This window comes from Phyllostomus hastatus, unplaced genomic scaffold (genome assembly GCF_019186645.2).
Source record: "Phyllostomus hastatus isolate PE091 unplaced genomic scaffold, TTU_PhHast_1.1 phas_contig_524, whole genome shotgun sequence".
NCBI lineage: Eukaryota > Metazoa > Chordata > Mammalia > Chiroptera > Phyllostomidae > Phyllostomus > Phyllostomus hastatus.
The window spans coordinates 4319512-4338650 of NW_025333900.1; the positions used below are offsets into that span (position 1 = coordinate 4319512).

Sequence of the window (19139 nt, forward strand, 5' to 3'; positions counted from 1 at the left end):
TGTTAGCATATTTTGACTATTTGTCAGAGTGGGCCTAAGGCCAGTGTCATTTTTCTAATTGACATGTGAAGTCTACATATAAGAATGGGTGAAAGAGAGTGTCTGTGGGGTGTGTGTGTGCGTGTATGTGTGCGCGTGTGGTTAAGAGACAGAAATTGAGTGATTGATATATGACCTCACATGGCCAAATAGGACTTCTTACCAGCAGCAACTGATCTGCAGTATTGCTGTATTGAGCATTGGATTTCTAAAGCTTCCATTGTCACATTAGTGACACTCCGTCACTTGTCAGCTAGGGTTGTGATGTGAAATGCAGATTTTTATAGGCCGACTTTCTAGTAAGTGACAAATTCCTTTTATTCCTTTCATATTCAGTCCTCTGCTTTCATTCACTCCATTTTAAAGCATCATTTTTCTTAAGGCTATGAAAACCTTGCCATAAACCAACTTTTTCAGGTCAATTAGCTCTTCCCTGACCTTGCTTCTTATGTGTAAGTGAATAGGAAAGCTCTGTTTTTCTGCCCTTCAGTAAGTTAGGGTACCTAAAGTTTGATTCTAGGTTTGATTTTTAAAATTTTTTTATTATTACTTTTTGAAAGATTTTATTTATGTACTTTTAGAGAGGGAAAGGGAGGGAGGAAGAAAGAGAGAGAGAGAGAGAAAGAGATGTGTGAGATACATTGATTGATTGCCTATCACACACCCCCTACTGGGAACCCGGCCCGAAACTCAGGCATGTGCCCTGACTGGGAATCGAACCAGTGACCTTTTGGTTTGCAGGTTGGTGCTCAGTCGACTGAGCCACACCAGTCAGGGCTGATTCTAGGTTTGATTTTTAAACTGCCAGCTGCAGTCATGTCTGTAGCTCTGATACATGGCTGAAACTTTTATGTCTCTTTGGGGTCTGTAGTAGGCAACTCTGACTCATTACAACCATAAACTGAACCGTTGGTTCCATCCTTCTCTCTGCTCCAAAGTGCTCTTTTCAGAAGCACCCTCCTTATCTCCAGAGGCAGCTCCATTTACTGAGATGAAATTTTTCTTTCTTGTTAACATATATTTTATTGATTATGCCATTGCAGGTTGTCCCATTTTCCCCCTTTATTCCCCTCTGCCCTGTACCTCCTCTCCAACCTGCATCTAAATGCCACCCCCCCCCCCCCACTCCCATCCCCTGTTCATGTCCATGGGTCGTACATATAAGTTCTTTGGCTTTTCCATTTCCTGTACTATTTTTAACCTCTCCCTGTCTATTTTGTACCTACCAATTATGCTCCTTATTCCCTGTACCTTTTCCCACACTCTCCCCCCTCCCCCTTCTCGCAGATAACCTTCCAAAAATGATCTCCATTTTTGGGATTCTGTTCCAGTTCTAGTTGTTTGCTTAGGTGTTTTTTAGGTTCAGTTGTTGATTGTTGTGAGTTTGTAGTCATTTTTCTGTTTATAGTTTTGATCGTCATCTTTTTGTTAGATAAGTCCCTTTAACATTTCATGTAATAATGGCTTGGTGATGATGAACTCCTTTAACTTTACCTTACCAGGGAAGTGCTTTATCTGCCTTTCCATTCTAAATGATAGATTTGCTGGATAGAGTAATTTTGGATGTAGGTCCTTGTCTTTCATGACTTTGAATACTTCTTTCCAGCCCCTTCTTGCCTGCAAGGTTTCTTTTGAGAAATCAGCTGGTAGTCTGATAGGAATTCCTTTGTAGGTAACTGTCTTCTTTTCTCTTACTGCTTTTAAGATTCTCTCCTTCTCTTCAATCTTGGGTAATGTAATTATGATGTGCCCGGGTGTGTGCTTCCTTGGGTCCAACTTCTTTGGGATTCTCTGAGCTTCCTGGACTTCCTGGAAGTCTATTTTCTTTGCCAGATTGGGGAAGTTCTCCTTCATTATTTTTTCAAGTAAGTTTTCAATTTCTTACTCTTTCTCTTTTCCTTCTGGCACCCTTATGATTTGGATGTTCTAATGTTTCAAGTTGTCCTGGAGGTTTTTAAGCCTTTCCTCATTTTTTTGAATGCTTGTTTCTTCATTCTGTTCTGGTTGAATATTTATTTCTTCTTTCTGCTCCAGTGATTTGAGTACTGGTTTGCCTCCCTTCACTGTTGGTTCCCTGTATATTTTCCTCTGTTTCACTGTATTTTTTTCATAGCTTTCACTTTTTCCTCCAATTTGTGACCATACGCGTAACCATTTCTGCGAGCATCCTGATTACCAGTGTTTTGAATTCTGCATCTGATAGGTTGGCTATCTCTTCATTGCTTAGTTCTGTTTTTGGAGTTTTGATCTGTTCTTTTATTAGGGCAAAGTTTTTTTTGTCTTGAGGCAGCTGTTATGTTGTGAGGGGCGGAGCCTTTAGGTATTGGCCAGGGCAGGACAACCCACATTGCAGTGTTGTGGCGCTGTATGTGGGGGAGGGGTCAGAGAGGGAACAATATTGCTTACTTGGCTCCCAGCTGGCTACCCACAAGCAAATTGGGCCCTTCTGGTGCTTATTCCTGGGTCTCTCCAGGAATGGGTCTCTCTGATGGGTGGGTCTCTCCAAGGAACTCTTCTGTGAGTCTGGGAGTTTGTCCTGCTGCTACAAACCCCTACAGGTTTTTACTGCCAGAGGTTTTGAGGCTTTATTCCTCACCCCGCCACCCCCCAGCCCTCGAGCATGGCAACCCTGGGTTGCATGGTCTGTCTTGGTCCCCAGTTGTTCTTCCCGGTTATTCACAGGCAAATGTGGGGCCACATGGTCCTCCAGCCCCCACCGCCTTGCTCCAGTCCTCTCAACCACAGCAACTGACACCGCTGCCTGTCTTTGCCCATCCTACCTGTCTGAACACATGTTTCTTTAATTTCTTGGTTGTTGGACTTCTATACAGTATGATTTTATGGAATTTCTGGTAATTTTTTGTTTTTAAATTTGTTGTTTTCCTTCTTTTGGTTGTGCATGGGTAGAAAGTCTATCTACCTATGCCTCTGTCTTGGGTTGGGAGTTGGAAATTCTTTGGAGTCAATCTTTGACTTCTCTTCCTCACACATTTCATGTCAGTATTCACTTGGTTTGGCCTTCTAAAAGTTTCTAGAAAGTTGTTGCCTCTTGTTACCAATCTGGTCCTCATCTTTGGTGTAGGCACTTGCCACAGGGTTCTCTGCTTCTGTACTTACTACCTCCACACCCGCACTCCACATGGCTTATTCTCTACACAGCAACCTGTGGGATCTTTAAAAAATGTAAATCAAATTCCATTACTTCTTGCTCAGAACTCTCCAGAGGACTACAGTGTCCACTCCCCACTTCTGCTTTATTCTTTCACACATGTTTTCTGAGGTGTAAATGGTAAACTTCAGCTTACATCCACTATGTTTGTAAGACACATTCTGTTTCTGTTGCCACTGTGAAATGTCAACATAGGAAGAATCCTAACTTTGCTTCTAGAAAGCCCTATTTGCTTTCCCTAACAGCTTTGCTTAAAATGAGATTGTACATATGCCATGTCACCTTTTGGAGGGGGTCCGTCCTCATGACTTTAGTGAGATCTTTGTCAGTCTATAGGTAAGCATGAATCTTTTCACTGAACCCAGACACTGGTCCATCAGACTCTACAGAACTAAAACATTGTAGGAAGTCTAACTCTGCATGAAGGAAGAAATATTAGAACTGGCTTGGATGCAGGAACCAGTGAAAGTTTCCAGTTTTGTTTAGGTTGTAGTTTGTGATCCTTGCAAACCATTGTGAAACAGTGATATGGTTAAATCTTGTCATTGGACTAGGAATAGATTAACTTTTAAAAAGTACCAGTTTGAATACAGCTGATACCGCTTGCTAACAGTTCTCATTGCAGAATCATGCAGTCTGTGCAATATAAAACCAAGAGCTGTGGGTAAACACAGGTAAATGGAGTCTGATTGGCTGTTTATGTATTTCTAGGTACCAGAGTATTGATATGAAAAAGAGAATTGAGAATGGACTTTTATTTGTTTCTATTGAGAAACTGTCCTTTATTTACTTGTGGATTATCGTTGAAGTCATGATCAATATTTAGGTAATAAACGCCAGTAATCCTATTTCCTGGTATTTGTTTTGAGATGGGGCTACAAAGATGAGAGCTCTTGCCTCTACTTGAGATGCTTATACCCTGTCAGTTAGGGGTGTTCTGTGATGCAGAGGGAGTTTAAGCCTATAGACTAAACTGGGTTGCTTATGAAAGAGTTTTTGTAGGCCGCATAGGGCCATTGGGAACTGTGGAAGGCTTTTGAGGAAAGCAAGGAGTGACATGGATTGATACTTTTAGAAAGTAACTCATTGCAATATGACTGACTTCTAAAGGAAATACATTATTTCCTTTAGAGAAACAATGTGGGAAAGATGTTTCCAATAGGAATTGGTTGGTGGCAGTCAGTTTGGAAGGTTTCTTCTGTAAGACAGGAGATGAGAGCCTGTTTTATTTCTGTCTCCAAGGGCTGGAGAGACAGATAGTATTACCTGATTGAAAGAGAGAATGTGAACAATGAGAAAGGAGGTGCCTGTCCTGGTCAGGAGGTCAAACCATGGGTGCTGGGAGAGTGGCAGTAGGGTTGAGAAAAGCACACAAGAAGGTGTGGGAGGGGAAGGAGGAGATTGTCAAGAAAATGACTTAGTAGTCGTGGGTATATAGAACATAATTGGGGATTTGGAGGGAAGATGGTGGCAGGGGCAAGGAAACAGGAAAACCAGGCAAGAGTCAGGTTGCTGATAAAAAACTTTATGTTAAATTTGGCAGTTATATAATGTTTTTCAAGGCAGTGAGAATAGTTTTCATGGAAAGGCAAGGTGGGAGTCACATCCATTGCAAGGCTGGTGTACGAGTGTACCTGCGGTTCTCAGAGCATGGGCTCAGGACCTGAATCACCTGGGAGAAGCTGGAAGCGAGGCCCTCAGCGCAAGGGTCATCAAGCCCTTAGTTGTTTCTCAGGAGTGTACAAGCTGTCAGTCATTCCTCTAGGTTATTTGTTTTGCTTTTGAAGAAAACAGAATTCTAGAACTAGAATCCAGGTCTCTGTTACCTCGAAGGCACTGTTTTTTACACTTCCCACCTGTTCGTATGTGTTCACTCATAGGAAATGTTTTGAAAGCCTATCGTGTGCTCAATTCAATTTTATGTATTGAGAGGGGGGGAGAATAAGACACGTGGCAGGTTCATTATCTGGAAACATTTGTGTGATCTTACTTCATAGTTGTAAAATATAGAGAATTTGTACCGGAAACAAGTAGTGTGTGGTCTCCTGTGCAATGATTGACATTTATCATTAGTGGAAAGTGCTATTTTGAGGGGGAAACACACATTAAAATTGTTTCTAGAGACCAAACCTGTAATGACAGGGTGCAAACCAATCTCAGGGTGGTCCTTGACTCAGGGGAAGGCTGGAAGGTACAAGAAAAAAGGGGGTCAGGCACTTTGGAACAAAGCGGCACAGTGTCAGTTTATGTTAAATCCAAGGACGAGGTTTATTTGTATACTTTAATTTGGAGATTTTCATAAAGTGGCCCAAAATAAACCTAATTGTTTAGGATGTAGCACGACTATGTAGCCGATCCCCTGGGAGTATATATGCACTTAGGCGTATTTCCTGGTGGGGGGGTTCGTGCTGAATCACAAATGCCAGCAAGACAGATAGCTAGCTGTTTATTGAGCTTGTAAAATGACCCCAGCAGTGTCTGGGGGCCTGGAGGGAGAAACAGAAATGCCGAAATTGCCTAAATCCTTTGCCATGGCTCACAGGCCCATGACCTCAAGTGGCCCTGGTGGGGCAGCAGTCAGTCTAGTGGTTCCGGTTGCCCTGCTAGGCTGGTTGACGGAGGAATGGCTTTCGTCTCCTTGTAATCCTGGAGGATTTATTTTGTAGGGGATTCCTTAAAAGATGATTTGAAGGCATACTAAAGCAGCGTGTGTCTTAAGGGTTTACTTGTAGAGTGAAGAATCCTGTGCTTCTTCCTCAGAATTTCATACACTTTGCCTGCAAAAACTGAAAGGCCAGATGTAGCCGAGGACTGGATTCACGTTCCTCAGAGTTGTTTGGGCGAATATCTGCAATTTAAGTAGTTCATGCCTGCTTTAGACTCTGATTTTCTTGTGCAGGGCATAAGTATGCAGCTATTCCAGAATTTTCTTGGTAAGTTGAGTGGAGCATAAATATAGTACTTATTTTGAAGAATCTCAGGGACATAATTAAATGCATTAGCAAGTAACCCACAGTTTATTTAAACTATCCAATTAAATGTAATATATGTTCTAGGACAGTGATGTCTAATAGAGCTTTATGGGATGATGGAAACTTTCTGTAGCTGTGTTGTTCACTTTTGAAAACATGTATTATTGGGTACTTGAAATATGTCCAGTACAACTTAAGGCATTTAATTTTTTAACTTTATTTGTACATAGATAGGCACATGTGGCTAGTGGTTACTGTTGGTTAGTATATCTTAGAACATGTCATTTGGAAGGTATTCTGATTAACATAAAGAAGGACTAAAAGATCCAAATTAGTTACAATTCCTTTGGGAACTTACTTGTTAATAATTTACTCCCAAATGAAGTTGTTGGGTAGTCACATGTTGGCATTGCTGATACCGAATGGTCCCTGATTCTGATTGTTTTTTTTGTTTGTTTGTTTTTTTAAATTTCTTTCCTCTGTCCCCTCCACTGGAGGTAGATTTGTCAATCCAGATTTCTGCTAGTTCTTGGAGATAATCCTTAAGTAGATCTTGAGTCTTTTCTGATGATGTTGAAACAACTCACTGTGTCAGAGGAAGAGCTGCAGGAGGCTTGAACACGCTGCGCTGCCCTTGCTGCTGTTCCCTGGCTGCGACGGTTAACCATGACTGGGTGGATGTCGCAGCCCCTGCTGCTGCTGCCTTGACAACGGTGATGTCTGACGTGCTCAGACGCAAAAGAGCTGACTTGGCAGCTGCCCAGCAGATTTTTATAAAGGCTCAGTTGGTGGCCGTAGATTCAGGCTGTCAGAGTTGTGTTATGCAATAAATCGTTTTCAGCAGAAGTTCTTAATCCAATTTCAGCTGTAGCCTATTTTTAAAATAGGCCGTAATCAAAGATAAGTACACATTATTTCGTGGGAGTTTGGGAGAAGCAAAACTCTCCTTGCATAAGCATTTTCAGACTGTTTACTTTATCCCGGGAAGCATGTCATCTGTCTGAGGAAATTTGCTGCTTGAAATGCTTTTAATTTAGAATCAAGGCAAAGGCATATCGTTCACAAGTTCATAACTCAGTGGTTTCCTGGCCACTTATTTGTAGGTGTGAACATTTCCCCAATTTCTTTTTGATGTTTGAATATTGACAATTGAACCATTTTATGGAATTTAGGAAAATGAATTAGCATTGAGTCAACCTGAGGTTTCTACTGGAGAAAATACTATTTGTTAAAAGGGAAGAAATAGTGGTTTTAGCCTAAGTTTTAAATTACACCTTGCTCACATTTTTCTTCAATATTTTTACTCTCTTCCCCTTATTTACTTATTTGGCTCTGGAAATCCTTGTTTATATTGAATCCATGCCAAGAATCCACATCTCTAACACTTTTTTGATGCTTTTATTATTCTCTCCTCAAACTGTTGATGGAAGAAACCAGCGTTTCAGACAGCAGCAAATTGTATTAAGTAGGATGATTTAACAATAGGCATATGTGAACTTATTTTGAAAATAAAAGACATTCACACATAGTTTTCTAGTCATTTTCCCTGGAAGGAGTAAAGAGCTGTCAGTTTTTCCTCTCTGTCTTGCTCATGGACCCAGTTTTTCAAATTTTGTTTTCTTACCAGCCGGCCTTGTGCAGCTGTCAGTCAGGCATTCAGCCTTTCTCTCTACCATGTGGCGTTTCATGTTAGTCCCACTTAGGGTAGGGGGTGAATATAGGAATTGGGCATCACATCTCATTTTCTTTTTAAAAAGGGGTGAAAAGTCATATCCTTCCACTCCCAGAGCCATGGCAAAGTGGGCAGGAACATGATACATGCGTTGGTAACTCATCTAGTGGCCCCTGTCATTCAAGCACATAATTGTTATTTGCCTTGGCACTTGTATGAATTTTAATGAAGAGGTTGCCTGTTATGAGAAGGTCTTCCTACTATGAACCCGAACACACTTTTTTTTCCAACCGCCACACTCCCATTTGCTTGTACTTAGAAGAGACAGTGAAGAACATTGGACACTTTGGCCCCTCCATGTCCGGGCAGGGGTATTTTCTGTGGAATGTTATGCCAGGTGCATTTATGCCTGTCCCTGTGCCCCTCACCCTGGTCCCTCTTTATAATAAGCAGGTTAGCATTTAAAACATTGGGGTGAGGTTCTGGATTTCAGTTTAAAAGACAAGTGTATGTTACGCTTCAATCCCAGTACATATGTCTTGGATTTGCCTTTATTTTTATTTGGTAATTTGATTAAAAATGATCTCTGTGGTTTTGTAGACTTTTTAAAAATTGGATTCAGATATGCCGGAGGGCAAGTAGTACCACTGGTTAACTTGAGTCCAAGTTTCCACCAGTCATCCTGCATATTATTAACAGTGACGGTCTCTTAGGCAGTTTGCGCAAGTGATTGGAAATTATCTTCCATTGGGCCCTATTTAATTTTTAAATAATAGTCGTAATTGTTGGAACATTTTTTTTTTAAGTTTTTATTTATTTATTTTTAGAGAGGGAAGGGAGGGAGAGAGAGGGAGAGAAACATCAATGTGCAGTTGCTGGGGGCCGTGGCCTGCAACCCAGGTATGTGGCCTGACTGGGAATCGAACCTGTGACACTTTGGTTCGCAGCCTGTGCTCAATCCACTGAGCTATGCCAGCCAGGGTGGAAAATTTTTTAAAGAATCGATCAGAGGCCCTGGCTGGTATGGCTCAGTGGATTGAGTGCTGGCCTGTGAACGAAGGGGTCACCAGTTCGATTCCCAGTCAGGGCACATGCCTGGGTTGGTGGCCAGGTCCCCAGTAGGGGGCAGGTGAGAGGCAACCACACACTGATATTTCTCTCCCTTTCTTTCTCTTTCCCTTCCTCTCTATAAATGAATGAATGAATGAATAAAAAGGAAAGGAAGGAAGAATCAATCAGAAATGTGCTTCCCTCTGTCTGACCCATGCCTTTTCATCATTTGCCCCCTCCTAAATCAAGATGAACTGAATTTGAAACAGTAATAAAAACCCACACATGGACAAATTGTATAAGGATACTTGAATGATATCATTAGAATAGATTATCACACAAGGTAGTGGGAGAGGCCAGTGAGATAAGATCCCTCCCCCTCCCCTCCCCTGCCCCCCTTCTCCTCCCTTTTGCTAGTCTCTAGCTAGAGCTGTTGCTCTTGACTTGTTTAGTTTTTTGTATAACATTTACATTCACCTCTTGAAATTAGTAATATAGTTTTGCTTTCACTTAGGAATGAGTGTGAGTTACACATTTGACATTTCTTCTTTAATAACAAATTTCTGAGTTTTGAAATTTGCTTCCTGATACGGTACCTGAGAACCAATTGACTGACTACCTGATGGCTCACACCAACTCCTGCTTACATCTCCAACTGTGAGACGTCTGGCCAAGGCAATGAAACTTACCTCTGAAAGATAACTTCCAAGTTTTATGATTACTTTATTTCCCACCCAGTTTACTTATTTATTTTTAAAAATATGTTTATTGATTTTATAAAGAGAGGAAGGTGGAGACAGAGAAACATCTCTGTGAGAGAGAAACTGATTGGTTGCCTCCCATACACAATCTGACTGGGGATCAAACCTGTCACCTAGGTATGTGCCCTGACCGGTATTCAAACCTTCTACCTTTTGATGTGTGGGATGATGCTCCAACCAAGTGAGCCACACCGGCCAGGGCTTTTCCACTCATTTTAAACTGAAGGGAGAAAGCAGTGGTACTCAGATCTGAGCAGAGAACCATGAGCATTCTTTGCATGTTAGTGTTGATCCCACTGCTGCCTAGCATGCAGTGAGCACCCAGCAGACGTTTGCCATGGTTAGATTCATTACCACTTTTTATGTGCTTCTCATAGGACTCTCAGGGCATTGGCCTCTGCCCTGCACCTGTTTTGGAAGCTTGACTGACCTGAGTGTTCCTGTTTTTTCTTGCATTTGAGTGTTCTGAAGAGATTTTAAAGGCCTATTTTGCTGAAGAGCTGGCTGTCATTGGAGAGCAGCAGCCCGTGAAGACTCTGGCAGGGCCTGTGGCTAAGTGGAGAGTATGATTTTACTGTATCAGTGATCAGATCAGTCTTGAGACGGTAAATTAGAAGAAGTCTTAGTACAGTTACAGTGTATCAAATCAATAATTCAGTGTTTTAAATTTTGAATGGTCAGCAAATTTGTTCACATTAGAATGCCTAATTTCAGGCTTTGTTTAAACTAACATTCATTTGAATTTACAACCGTCACTGGAGGTGGGGGTAGGTGAGAACTCAAGTACAGTGAATACAGGCTCAGTGTAAGTTGTCATGCTTATGCCCTTTAACCCCATCCCTCCCTGTGAGTATGTGTGGGTAGAAGACATGGTGACTTGCACCCATCTGACCGACCCTGCACCTTCTTTTTTGTCTTGTAAAATTAACCTGGTTAAGGAGTACAATTTGGTTTATATTGTCATGCATGCAGGTTGATGGCCTGTGTTTTTATTTTGTTTGTTTTCCTTAGCAGCAAGGAGAGCACCACAGGAAAAGAATTCTACAGTTGGGAGCCGTGCATGTCCTTGGGTTGGGGCCTTCCTTTGGGTTTTGTTGCATAATGACGAAAAAAATTTTCGCCTATCCCCCAAGAAACAAATAAAATCACTGTGGAGGGTGTAGTTAACTGCCAGCTCAGTGAGATCCTACCGTGTAATGTGGCTGCTAAAACTTATTTTAATTTTGGGTTTGTGGATAGAAACTGAAGTGACCTAATTGCATATGTTGGTCCTATTCTGGGATATTGTTCACATGTTGAATGTATATTTAATTCTGGGTGTCACGTTTTAGAGGGAAGTTGGCCCAATGTTGGTCATCAGAGGATTAGTGTTGGGGAGACCATGTTGCATAAAAAAATGATTCTAAAAACTAGCATTTCTTTTTTTTTAATTAAATTTTTTTTTACCTAATTTATTTTACAATTACAGTTGACATACAGTATTACATTTCATGTGTGGAACAGAGTTATTAGACATTTATATACGTTACCAAGTGATTACCCCAGTAAGTCTAGTAACTACGTGACACAGCACACGAACTTTACATTTCTCACTGTCTTGCCTTTTTTGTTATTTTCACCTGTGCCGTTTGATCAATTGTTTTAGCTCTGTGACGAGACGTCAAAGTGAAGATTTTTCAGGGTTTACCAATATAGATTTCTTATATCTGGCAGGAGAGGAGGCAGCAGTAGTAGATGGATATTAGAAGTATGCGTATTGAGGTTTCACCTCATCTTTACTTTTGCCTGTGTTTTGATTGGAATTAGAAGGTGATATGAAATAGGCATGGAGTAGAGAACAAGTGTGTGCTGCAGAGCTTCTGAAACTTGAATATGCATGGGAATCACCTGGCGATCATCTTAAAAGGCAGATTCTGATTAAGTAGGTCTGGGTTGGGTCCAGAAGTCTGCATTTCTAACAAGATGCCAAGTGATTAAGGTTCTGGCGGTCTGTGGACCTCTCTTGGAGTCACAAAGATATGAAAGGAGGTTGTTGAAGGCTGTTTAATCTCTAATCTGGAGTTTGAATTTTGAAGAATGGTTACGTGGGGCTGCCTGCCCCAAGGAGCGCCGTGTCTTCATGTGCCTGCTTCTGGTGCTTCTTTTTCTTAACGTGTCTTGTAAGTTTGAATAGCTAGAGTTTTGTTGTGCTGTTTTTTCTTTTAATAAAAAAGATTAGTACCATAAGCATTGAAGTTTAAATTCTGACCAGTTGCCACTTTTGATAAGAAATTCTCCAGTTATTACAAAGAGCAGTAAATCTTTTGCAGATGAAAAGAAAATCCTGTCACTTTTAAAGGCTTTCTTACTCCGTCTTCCATTAGCCAAAGGAAGTGATTTTTAGCAGTCAATAGCAAAGTAAACCTAGATCTGTGTGACTTTCCCCACACTCCTGTCAACAGAACCAGATATTTTTTATTTATATTGGTGTTTGTGAAGCATTTGCTTCGAGGTAGGGAACTATGGATAAGAGGCTGGGGGTAGGAATGCACAAAGGCTGTGCATTGTCTGGGAGCTTGAATTGTGCACCCCTGGCTTTTGATGCTCTGTTAACCTGAAGGTCTTAACTGAAACCTCAAAGGTACAATAGCTGTTTTTAATCTTGAATGAAATTAATAAGAACTGGCACTCACTCTGGACAAGCGAATTGACATCGTAATGAAGTTGCTGGACACTGGTATCAATGACTACAACTTTTCCTGTGTTGTCCTTTATTAGGCTGACCAGTAAACCAGAATGGACAAGGTGCTTGGTTTTGTGGGAGCAATCTGGAGGAGGCCAAAACAGATCTTTCTCTGTTCAGTGCTGTACTGTTAAATCCTGATGATGCCCACCTGAGAAAGGGAGAGCCAGGTCTAGCAAGGTCAAAGGGGATAATTAGGGGTTTTAAATATTGAGGCACTCGTGGGGCACGATTGATTTGAAAGTAGTGATTTGGGAATGAATAATTGAATATAAGAGAGTAGGGGAGGGTATAATGAGAGAATACTGGGAGATGCAGAGGAAAAGGAGCCTGCACAGATGTGGCGAGGGAAGTAGGGAGAGGAACAGTGAGGCATTTTGTGAAGGAGTTGGTCCATATTTAGCTGAAGCTAAGAGACTGTGAGAGAGCCATTAGATTTGGGCCCTATAAGACCATGTGGGCTTTTAGGTGGGTGCTGTGGGTGTTTTTTTGGCAGGGAATTAGGTGGTTGAGGAAGGGGTGGTGCTGCCAATATTGTAGTAAGTTGACAAACTTACTGCTGGAGATGAGAGGCATAGCCCGGCCCTTTGGGGTTTGCCACTATATGGAGTGTTTTAAGGAGGTAGCAGTGATTTGTCCAAAAAAAATTGTGATTTCAAGTACTTCACTTAAAACACCCTACATAATAGTAAGGTTATGCACTGGCAGGCCGAGCATGGGTGAATGTAGGTGAGAACAGTGAGATTGAGCTAGAGTTAATATTGTTCCCAGAAATATTTATTGAGTTCATACGCTATCAGGTATGTTTTAGGTGCTGAGATAACATGGTGAGTAGGAGAAACAATTTCCTGACCCCATGCAGACATTGTTTAAATGGCTGATTAAATAAGACAGCTGTTGTAAAAGGGAAAATAAAAAGGAAGCCCCTATAATTAGAGGTCATATAAACTCTTCGAGAGAGAGGTGTTGTGTTCTGAGTTGCCTGACCTTTAATGATAGTTACGTCGAGACTGTTTTTTAGAGCACTCAGTGCTTGGCTGTTCTGAACAGCAGAGTGTTAGAAGCATCTTCTTTCTGTCCTTCCATGATACCCACCTTGGAGGGCTCTGTGTTGCCTCATGGTCGTGTGCACACCTTTGATTCTGCATCTGGCATTCCATGAGGGAGGGGTTCCACCACCCTGGTCTTTAAGCTGAGTGTAGGGTGGTTCATTATGACTCTGCAGCTGTGAAAGGCAGTTTAATTTTTAATTTCTGAATTACTGCATACCCATTGAGCTTTTGGAAACAGAACAGAGTCAGATTATTTCCTACTTATGTCACCCTTTTGAGGGAGGTGACAAGTCTTGACCAGCACTCCAGATTATAAAAGAGCACTTGTGTTTCTTTAAAAAAAAAGTTTGATTTTTAATGTTTAGGATTTGAAAACCCATAATCTGTGTCATGGATTTGCTTCTCCTGTATTTAAAGTACTTTTTATAGGTGTAATGAAGCTGTTCTTGTGCCAGTAAGTGAACCTTAAATGCATCTTCCTTTGCAGGAGTTTTCATCTCACATGGTTTATGTTTTAATTAGACATTATTAGTAGGGGTGTAATTCTCTCTTACGAAGTCAGAATGAAGGTACCAGCCTGAACAGGATGCAGAAAAATCACCACAGGAATTTTACATTGAAAGCTATTTTTGAGGCATTGTAATTTTTACACTGTAGGAAATAATAGTTAATAATCACATCACTGTTGTGGAGATGCAAATGATGAGAGTAGGAACTTGGCTGTGATGAAGAAAACTTAGCTGCATGGCCTTTATGGCATAGAGTTTGGAAGCTGAAAAGGTGGGTTTCAGCCTAATAAACATTAATTCCTCCTAGATTTATGACTGTCGTTTGGTTGCAGTGACTGTGCTGGTGAAGCTTTCATGAAAACTCAAGAAAGTTGCTATAAGTGTGAATTCAACTATGATATGCTTTTCTGTATGTGTTGTGTAGCTAAATCATCTGACTTAGACACAGGTTAGTTATTCAGGCTGCTCAGATGAGTCTGGTCAGAGTGCTTCATTTTTCTGGTTTTTAGCCACGTGATTGGAAGGTCTCCAGTGACTGATACCAAGTGACAGGTTCTGCCTGCCAGGCTGAGGCAACATTCACTGGCTGCTTTTAGCCTTCATGTTTGAATCTTAGCCACCACCCTCATTAGTAGACGTCTTGGCTCTCAGGAGAGTGACCAGGAAGTGCCTTCTTCCTCCACAGGTAGCAGAACTCTCAGCTTGCCTGTCTACAGGAGGGAAGGGTGTGGACAGGAAGTTGGAAATCCCAGCTTCCTTCTTTCCCAGAGTGTCATTAGTAGGGGTTATTATAGAAGACTGAGAATTACTCTCGTCCTAGGAAATCCTGGAAGCTTAACAAGAGTGCAGCTTAACTTATTTAGGGCCTAGAGTTTCTGTGTGGTTGGATTTCTAAGATGTAGTTTGTGTTTATGCAGAGTTTAGGAATTTTAACTCTGGAAAAGACCTCAGATTTTTTTGGCCATCCATCCAGTATAATAGCACTAGTCTTACTGTGAGGTATATGGGTCCCTGTTTGAACAAAAGGAACATGAATATCCTAAATCCTGTTTTTACCTAAGGTATTATGTTTTCCTTATTTTCTTAAGTCCCAAAATATCTGAGAAGATCAAATACTTCCATGTGTAAATTGAACTGTTGTAAATGCGGTCTTGATGTGGGTATGTGAATGTGAGGGCTTCTTAAGCAAACCTTGCACAGATATTCACAGAAGAACCTATAAATGTCCCCAGCCATTTGAGTCTACCCTTTAAACTGCAAAATCCTGATTGTTGATTCCCTATAACAGTTATCTCAGTTCAGTCACTGATATTTGCTATTTGCATCTTCCAGGTCTGGCTCTTAGATTCTGTCTCAGTTTCCTGCTAGTGTGTATCCCCACACTTGCTCCCCTCTCCCCTGAGTGCTTCTTCAATTCTGATCTTCCTTTATATTTTTATTACTGGAGTGGTTTCTGGGCTGGCTGCTAGTTCTTTGATTCCCCCACCCCAGCCTTCCAACCCAGCTTCATTTTTTTCAGTCTTCTCTGAAGGACTTGCATTGCATTGGATACAATAGGCATAAGGGAACCACACTTTTAAAATGACATATTCCAAGACCTGTTACTAACCTGTGTATTTTTTTTTTTTTATCTAACTCCCCCACCTCAATCCATTGCCCTTTTCCACAGTGATCAGTTTTTCTCTTCCTCTCTTTTTCTCATTCATGTGTGACTCAGTTCCTTAAGAGGCTATTGCTGATCCAATTTCATTTCTTCTAACTGAATTATAAATTTTCTTGAAGGTAGCACCAACCCCCAATGACAACCACAAAAATTTCCAAAAGAGTGGAGCACATATTTGTAAGGCAGTCTACATTCTGGCATTACTTACTTTATGAAACTCCAACATAACGGTTAATTACCTGGTTGTGAGTGTAGTAACTGCTTTTTGTGAATTTTGCCAGGAATAGAAAACTTCAGTATTACCCATTAATGAAGGTCTTTGGGTGTGCGTACCTCAAGGAAGTGAGGTGGTTTTGTCCTTATTTCAGTCCCTCGTACAGTGTGTCGGTTAGCGTTCTGCTTGGGGCCTTCCAGTTGTTGGAAGGGCCAGTGCTGTCCCTTTGCCATAGGATGTAATACGGAGCTTCAGAACCGTGTCTTAATCACACAGTACTTGTTTGAAAAGTTTTTAAAAAATTTATTTCGATTCTTAACATCTTACTTGCTTTCTTTTAAGTAACTCCTCTTTTATTTCTTTCTGTTTCTCCAGGATGACAGTGATGGGATTCCATGGTCAGAAGAAAGGGTGGTACGTAAAGTCCTTTATTTGTCTCTGAAGGAGTTCAAGAATGCCCAGAAGAGACAGCACGGTGAAGGCATTTCTGGGAGCCTGAAAACAGTGAATGGTGAGTTGACGATCTATTGGAATCTCTGTACTGTTTCTATGTGGGATGTATTTTTTGTAGCGTGTGCTTTTTAAGCTAGGTCCTTAACCGTCAGTAATTCTGGACATCCCAATGGATTTATAGGTTCATTTTCATGTGTCTTTATGTGCTGCACAATAAATTGGCAAGGTGTCTTAGTTAGTCCGTTCACTATACAAATCTTATTTCCTATTAGGTCCTGGGTTGACTGTGGAGCCTGTTTTACAGTTTTTTCTGTGGATATCTGGTGTATTTTTCTGTACAACAGCAGAAGTCTTTGACGATCTTCCTGTAGTGTGCAGCCTTTGGTTTTTATACCATTTGTAAAGGAAGCAGCCTAAATCTACAGTGTGCCTACTGCCCTCCCTACTCTCTGGCGCAGCAGCCTCCCGAGTGCCCGCTTCCTTGTATGTTGATCCCAGTGGGCAGGCTGCTACTCGCAGCAAGTGTGCAGTAGCATGGAATTTCTGTGCATCCGGAAGTGTACCTCTTCCTGTGTGGTTATCTAAAGGACCCTTGAAGCCTGCAGGGAAACTTGCTATGTGAATGTATTCTGATGTCTCTTTTTAATGGGGTTTAGTATGATTCAGATGAAATCATCAGGCAAAAACCATATCAGAACATTTGGTTTTTTAGTTTATGTGGCTGTGGTGGCATTCCACAGTCTTTTACTTACTAATCTCTTAGGATTATATAGATATTGTGAATTGACCATGTTCTGCTTTATACTTGCTTGGAGCAGGGAGATGAAGAAGAGGAGATTGTTTTTTCTTCGAATCTTTGCTCTTGGTCATGGGGAAACAGTCTTCACATGTTGGGTACTAAATTGCCAGCCTTCCAGGGTACAGAGTGACAGGTTCACTTAGGGCTTCCAGTTTCTTTCCAGCCCGCTTGGTTGTAAGTTGAGCTGTCCCAAAGCCTCTCATTGGCCATAGTGCTTACAGACAGGACCTTCTTGCTTTGCTGCCACAGGGCTGTGGCTGGATTTTGTGAGGTGGCCTCCCTGCCATCCACCCAAGTTCTTTCCCTCTCTTCTTGTATTGTGTGGTTTGACACAAAAACACCTGAATTCTGAGCCAACATGTAATGAGAAAGACCCTTTTAAGATTTCTTCCACGTTTGCGAAAGTATGGTAGGTAGTGGAATCTTTTGCCGTAAGTACTCAATTTGGACTCTCATGAATCACTGACAGAGACCCCATCTATTCCTTGGCTGCCTGTAATACAGTAAACTGTGTACCCTGTGTCTGTTTAGAGAGCATTTGATGTGATAGTTCTTGTCATTGCTTCACATTAAATGCAAGTGGTCCCCTGACTTAAGATGGTTCGAGTTAATTTTCCAACGTAACAATGGTGTCACAGTGATGCACATAATACTCTATATGAGATATTCAACATGCTATTAAAAACCAGACTTTGTTAGAACATTTTGCCAAACTCACAGGGGTTCCAGTCTTCTGGTGTCTCTGGGCCACACTGGAAGAGAAGAGTTGTCTTGGTCCACACACTAAATATATACAAATACTAGTGAAAATTGATAAGCAAAAAAAGTGGTTTTAAGTAAATTTACAATTTTGTATTGGGTCACATTCATAGCCACCTTAGGCCACATGTGGCCTGTGGGCCATGCATTGAACACCCCTGTAAGGCTTAAAAGAGTTCTGAGCACATCTAAGATAGGCTGGGCTAAGCGATGTTATGTTAGGTGTATTGAGTGCATTTTCGACTTAAACCCATTGTAAACTGAAAATATCTTTTTAAAACAAGGATTTTATTTATTTATTTTTATAGAGGAGGAAAAGTAAGAAAGAAGAGGGAGAGAAACATTGATGAGAGAGAAACATTGATCAGTTGCCTCCTGCATGCATCCCTACTGGGGAACGAACCTGCAACCCAGGCACCTGTTCTGACCAGGAATTGAGCCAGTGACCTTTTCCTTTGCAGGACAGTGCTCAACCCAGTGAGCCATACCAGTCAGGGAAAACTAAAAATATCTTATTTGGATGTAACCTCAATGAAATAAGTTGAGGAGCAGTGTTTGGCTTGATTTAAGTATTTAAAGAGGGCAATAAGGAGAATATCATTGAATCCTGGAGTTAGAGTACAGCAGTGGCTGTGTATGGGTTTAGGTCTAAGTGTTGTGATAAGAATGCTCTCTCTCATTTTGCTATTTATGAGTGATAATGCTTTACTGCTCTTGGAATCTCAATTAAAAAAACAAATTAAATGTGAAAAACCAGCTTTTAGGATAAAAGCTTAGCCAGGTGTCCAGGATTGAATAAAAGTGGAATTTGGGTAAAAGAACAATTAAAGTAAGTCATTCAAGAAGCAACGAGCACTGCCAGCTAGTTTGGTTAAATGTAGCCCTTGTGGGTTTTTTGTTTGTTTTTATTTTTTATTTTTTTGTTTGCATTGTCAAGGGCTTGACAATGCAAAGGAAAGAATTCTAAGAAAAGTTGTCAAAGACATCTCTGTTGGGATCACTGAAGGCTTTAAATAATTCTTGTAACAACTTCATAAAGAAAAGGTTCTTTTTGTTGTGTTAGTTTGCCTTTCACCCTGATAAAGACTGACTTGTCTTTTTCCCTCCTTCCCTTCATCCCTCCCTTCCTTCCTTCCACAATTTTCATTTTGGTTGTGAAATTGCAGTGAATATGCCCTTTTCTGGTTTCTGTTGGTGTTTGTGTAGGCAGCATCCCAAGGCCCGTTTCGTTATCCCGTATATTGCATTTCAATAACAGTTCTAAGTAAACAAGTATCTCCTTGTTTCAGAACTTACATTTGTTTT

The 19139-nt window shown here is 41.1% G+C and overlaps 1 protein-coding gene across 2 annotated transcripts in view; it reads left to right on the forward strand.

The window, feature by feature from the left end:
• The window catches only part of JARID2 (jumonji and AT-rich interaction domain containing 2), a 254412-nt gene that overhangs the window by 106436 nt on the left and 128837 nt on the right, over positions 1–19139 (forward strand). Inside the window, exon 2 of one of the 2 annotated variants that reach the window (XM_045847204.1) lies at positions 16199–16334. In XM_045847204.1, the coding sequence (XP_045703160.1) occupies positions 16199–16334 (136 nt within the window). Of the gene's footprint in view, positions 1–16198; positions 16335–19139 lie in introns of those variants that run through there. The other variant, XM_045847206.1, reaches the window with a different exon arrangement.